The sequence below is a fragment of the Arachis ipaensis genome, chromosome B05, assembly GCF_000816755.2.
Source record: "Arachis ipaensis cultivar K30076 chromosome B05, Araip1.1, whole genome shotgun sequence".
NCBI lineage: Eukaryota > Viridiplantae > Streptophyta > Magnoliopsida > Fabales > Fabaceae > Arachis > Arachis ipaensis.
In genome coordinates this window covers 10,034,484-10,039,834 of record NC_029789.2, presented here as the reverse complement: position 1 = coordinate 10,039,834, position 5,351 = coordinate 10,034,484, and the positions used below count along the sequence as shown (strand labels likewise).

Genomic DNA, 5,351 nt, shown 5'->3' with positions numbered 1-5,351 from the left:
AGTATCGGATCAATTTTTTTTAAAAGTCATCTAATTTAAATCACACTATAAATAAAATTAATATTTAAATCGAATAAATTTTTTACTTAAAATCGATCTAAACCGTACCACGAACACCCTAATTGAAACAAAGGTGATTTAGAGCACTTACAATGGTGAGTTCCTCTTTCACTTTTTTCTGACATATAGGAACTCTAACCATTGGAGGAGAGAAAGAATGAGTTCCCGCACGGGTCTCAAGGTGAGGGAATCCCTCTAAACAGGGACTCAAGTTAACCAATAATAACTTGTCATTTGGCAAGTTATTTTAAAAAAATAATAATATAAAATCTGAAATAGTTAAATAATTATATTAAATAATGAAATAATAATTAAATTAGTAATAATTATAATAAAAATTATATTAAATAATTATATTTTTATTTAATTAATAATTTATATTAATTATTTAAAAAATAATTAATTAGATTAAATAATTAAATTTTTATTTAATTAATGATTTATATTAATTATTTATATCATAATTAATATTGAATATTATTTATATTATTATATTAAATTATAATTAATTAAATTTACTTACATTAAAAAATAAATTTAATTTTTACACCTTACAAAATAATTCTTAGTTGAGTTAGTTATTTTTATTTTTAAAATTTAAAATGCTAACGATATTATTAAAATTAGCAATTGTAAACACAAAACTATAAATTAGTGTAATCCTGAATTATATATTGTGTATTATTATTATATATGAATTTATTTAATATTAATATCTTTTAATAGTGAATTATTTTTAAATTTATAAATTTAAATAATATTATTAAAAAAATCAATTACATTAATTTTAAGTATTTTAATTAATTAATTAAGTGGGACTACAACAGGGACTAAAGTTAGTTCCTCCTAATGGAGAAGAGAGAGATGCTTTGAGTTCCTATTTACCGTTTATAACGCAAAAACTGATGTGGAGTTACTTTTTATGACAGGTGGACCATAAATAAGAATTGAGATAAGTTCCCTAATGGAAATGGTGTTAGTTCATCACAAAGACTCGTAATTCATATATTTAAGTAAGGTTTTTTAGCGGCTAATATTTACTACCAGGGACCCATCATTGCCAAAACTTTCCGCAAACCATGCCCCCTCTACAAAGTTGTTAATGATGGACCTTTCCCAAAGCTTTTTTTTCCTTTCTTCTCTTTTTTTCCCGAGGGTATAAATAAAGATGGGTGGTGCTAGGGTTGTCTAGGGGTCCAGTTAGAACTTCTGTGGGACCACACCTTAAAGAAGAGACGACTTAACTTGCTTGCTTTAAGGCTTTAACGCCCGCTATTTGACTCTCTTGTCGTTTCATGGTAGAAAGATGTTTTGACATGCACCTATATACTTCCACTTTAGCATCACTTGTTCCAGGAGGATTTCTTCATCTTAATAATTATTGAGTTTTACTAACGGATATCTTAATGGCACTTCTTAAAAATATTATAATTATAAAGTTTATAAATATAAGTCATGCAAAATTTTCATGTTTTCTATACATTAAATATATTTAAGTTCATTTTCATATTTTTAACCAATTCTCTTAAGGCATTTTTTAGTTAACTCGTATAATATTATTATTTGAAAAATAACATGAAATAAAGAATATTAAAAAATAATTAATAAAAGAAAAAATGATAAATAAGTCCCTGACCTTTTGTCCCGCAGACATTTCTGTCTCTGATCATTGAAAAATATTTTTAAGTTCCTGACCTTCACAAAACTTGGACGGATCAGTCCCTCTGTCCAAATGCCTCCATCAGGGACTGATCCGTCCAAATGCCTCCGTTAGGGACTGATCCGTCCAAGTTTTGTGAAGGTCAGGAACTTAAAAGTATTTTTCAATGGTCAGGAATGAAAATGTCCGAGGGATAAAAGATCAAGGACCTATTTGTCTTTTTCTCTTAATAAAATTATCAATTATGATAAATTTGTTCAAAATAATTTCTTCATATAATATTTAAAAAAAGGATTTGGATCCTTTAAAGTTTGAATTTCACCTTAGAGAGTAAAGTGTGATCTCTCACCATTGATTTCATAGGTAAGACAAAAAATAAATATAAAAGATAAATTATTCAAGAGTAGAAGATCACATTTTATTCTCTAAAGTAAAATTCAAACTTTAGAGGATCCAAATCTTTAAAAAAATGGTCATATTCTTTTGTTGAGTAGACAACAAATTATTAAACCATTTATTTTTCTATTTACTTATTTTATCTTTTAGGGTTTAGCTAAATATTACTATTAGCAGAATGTTTTATACATTTTATTTTAATAAATATATAATTAGCAATTTGTATAATCTTTAATCTTTTATATTTTATTTTAATTAATAACTTTAATATATATTGTATTATTATATTTATTATTTAAAAAATATATTTAATATTATTTCTTAGAAAAAATATCATATTTGTGATACTTTAAGCAAAAAAAAAAAAAAGGAATATATTGTATAACTTTGGACAATTTTCCTTCGCGTTTGTCATGAGGGAAGGTAATGTCATTGCACATTCCATAATCCATAGCAAAGATTTTTTTTTCCCCGATCAGTTGTGTTACAAGTTCGATTTAAATGAAGAGAAAAATATTTGAGGTAGCTTATATATAGTTAATATTTCTCTTTGACATTAGCATTAAGAATATCAATCATCCAAAAGACAACCTCAAACAAACTTACAAGTTACAACTATATAAAAAAGCTAATAAATTCAGCTGCATCGAACAGAATATCTAAAATACTTATTTTATATAAACACAAATAATATCTTACAATTTTGCCACACACATAACTATTCAAAATTCCATAAAATCCAATAATCATTTTTAGCCAACTATTCTCATTTGTCTGTGTTTGAAGCTTTTGTTCACCCTATAAACAATTTTAATATTATGAAATAGATGTTTCATAAGAAAGAGATGTGATAGAGTTTTGAGTGTGTGGCGCCGGTATGGATAGATCCCTCGTCTTTCATTGTTCATTTAAATGTAATATATATCATCCTCGTGTGATTAGAAATTGTTTATAATTAAAAGGGGTTTATGGTTAGACGCCAATTTTTTTATGACAGAGATGGGAGTTGGATGGGGATTCTACTGATGAAATTGGTGTGGATTATTAGTTTGTTATATAAGCCTTTCAATCTAAAATGCAGGTATGCCAGTTATATATCTATGACAATTTTGACGCAACAAAGCAATACCATTATCTTTTTTTCCTTCTTTCAGGGCAAGTTGTTTAAGACATGAAGTTAGGCATTTTAATTTTAACCAGAATTTCCAATGTTATAAATTTAAAATTAAATATCCGGGGGGCTGTTTAAATTGAAGGAAATAAGCTTTTGAGCTTTCAAGCAAGAAAAGCAAAGAGAAAAGGCATGCAACACCACAAGGCTTAACCTTCAAGTCTCACAAGCGACCATAAAAAAAGGGTGGAAAAGAAACAACGTAACTAACTCATGTCAAGCATAGTGAAATCAGATAACTCATACTTAATTAGCACACAAATCACTAATGCATAGGCGTTAATAAGGAGAGTATATAGTTAGCTATATATATTAGAAATGGTGCAAAATTTTTGAAAATATCTTTGAATATATATAATTGAAGTTATTATTATATATTTAATTGTTTACGTAGTTAATAATCTAAATAGTAAATTAATGGGCAGCTTGTAGTGTTATATAGATAGATAAGTTAGAGAAGTAACCCCACCACACCAACATAGAGACGCAAAGATAAAAAGGGCTACAATCATCAGAAGCAAAAAAGCCTTCCCTTCTCCTGCGATCCACTTTGAGCAAAGGAGGTGGTGCCTAGCCAGAGATGAGAGTTCCCGTTTCGTCATCCCAAAACAATAAACCCGTAGAAAGCACAATCGGCCTCGAGCCCACATCGGTGCTCGACCTGTGTAGAAGCCCCACCCCTGAGAAGGCAGTGGCTGCGCTGGTGGCTACTGCACCCAACACACAGCAAGAGTGTCTTGACCAGCTGGAGGACCATGTCCTGCACAATCTTGATTGGGACTCCATCATGAAGGACCTTGGATTCCACGAAGACTCCAACCCACCCTTGTTCAAGACCACCCTCCCTAATGTCCCTGACTTCTCTCCTTCCTTCGACCCACACTCCGAATTCCCAGACATCCAAACCATGTCCTACAACTACGCCAACGCCACTGCCACCCTCGACCACCTCCTCCACGACACCTCCAATAATTCTGCTGCCACCGGCTTCGATTTCATAGAGGAGCTCATCCGTGCTGCCGATTGCTTCGACACCAACCACCTCCACGTGGCTCACGTCATATTGGAGCGACTCAATCAACGCCTCCGATCCCCCGCGGGTGCAAAGCCTCTCCAACGCGCCGCCTTCTACTTCAAGGAAGCTCTCCAGGGCCTCCTCTCCGGTTCCAATCGCACTCCGCGTTTCTCCTCCCTCGTTGAGATCGTCCACTGCGTCAGAACATTCAAGGCCTTCTCTGGAATCTCACCGATCCCTATGTTCTCCATCTTCACCACCAACCAGGCGCTCCTTGAGGCCTTTCATGGCTCCTCCTTCATGCACGTCCTTGATTTTGATATCGGATTAGGGATCCAGTATGCTTCGCTCATGAAGGAGATTGCAGAAAAGGCGGATTCCTTGAAACACGGATCGCCGCTTCTGCGCATCACCGCCGTCGTTCCCGAAGAGTACGCCGTCGAGAGCAAACTGATTCGGGAGAATCTCAGCCAGTTCGCGCACGAGCTCAGGATCCGCGTCCAGGTCGAGTTTGTGCCCCTCTGCAACTTCGAGACGCTGTCCTTTAAGGCGGTGAAGTTCGTCGATGGCGAGAAAACCGCCGTTCTTCTCTCGCCTGCGATATTCCGACGGCTCGGATCCGCTGGGAGCACCGCGGCCTTCCTGGCGGACGTTCGGAGGGTTTCGCCGAGCGTGGTGGTGTTCGTGGACGGGGAGGGGTGGACGGAGGCCGCGGCAGCGGCGTCGTTCCGGCGCGGCGTGGTGAGCAGTCTAGAGTTCTACTCGATGATGCTGGAGTCGCTGGACGCGTCGATGGTTGCGGGAGGGGAGTGGGTGAGGAGGATCGAGATGCTTCTGCTGCGCCCGAAGATACTAGCGGCGGTGGAGGGAGCGGGGCGGAGGGTTCCGCCGTGGAGAGAGGCTTTCTATGGTGCCGGAATGAGGCCGGTGCAGTTAAGCCAGTTCGCGGATTTTCAGGCGGAGTGCTTGCTGGCTAAGGTGCAAATCAGGGGCTTCCACGTGGCAAAACGCCAAGCTGAGCTTGTGCTGTTCTGGCACGAGAGGGCCAT

General features: G+C 35.8%; 1 protein-coding gene across 1 annotated transcript in view; it reads left to right on the top strand.

Moving 5' to 3' along the window:
* LOC107640116 (scarecrow-like protein 15) overlaps positions 3,868-5,351 on the top strand; it is a 2,738-nt gene continuing 1,254 nt past the window's right edge. The window contains exon 1 of the mRNA XM_021123593.1: positions 3,868-5,330. Coding sequence (XP_020979252.1) covers positions 3,868-5,330 — 1,463 coding nt within the window. The remainder of the gene's footprint in view (positions 5,331-5,351) is intronic.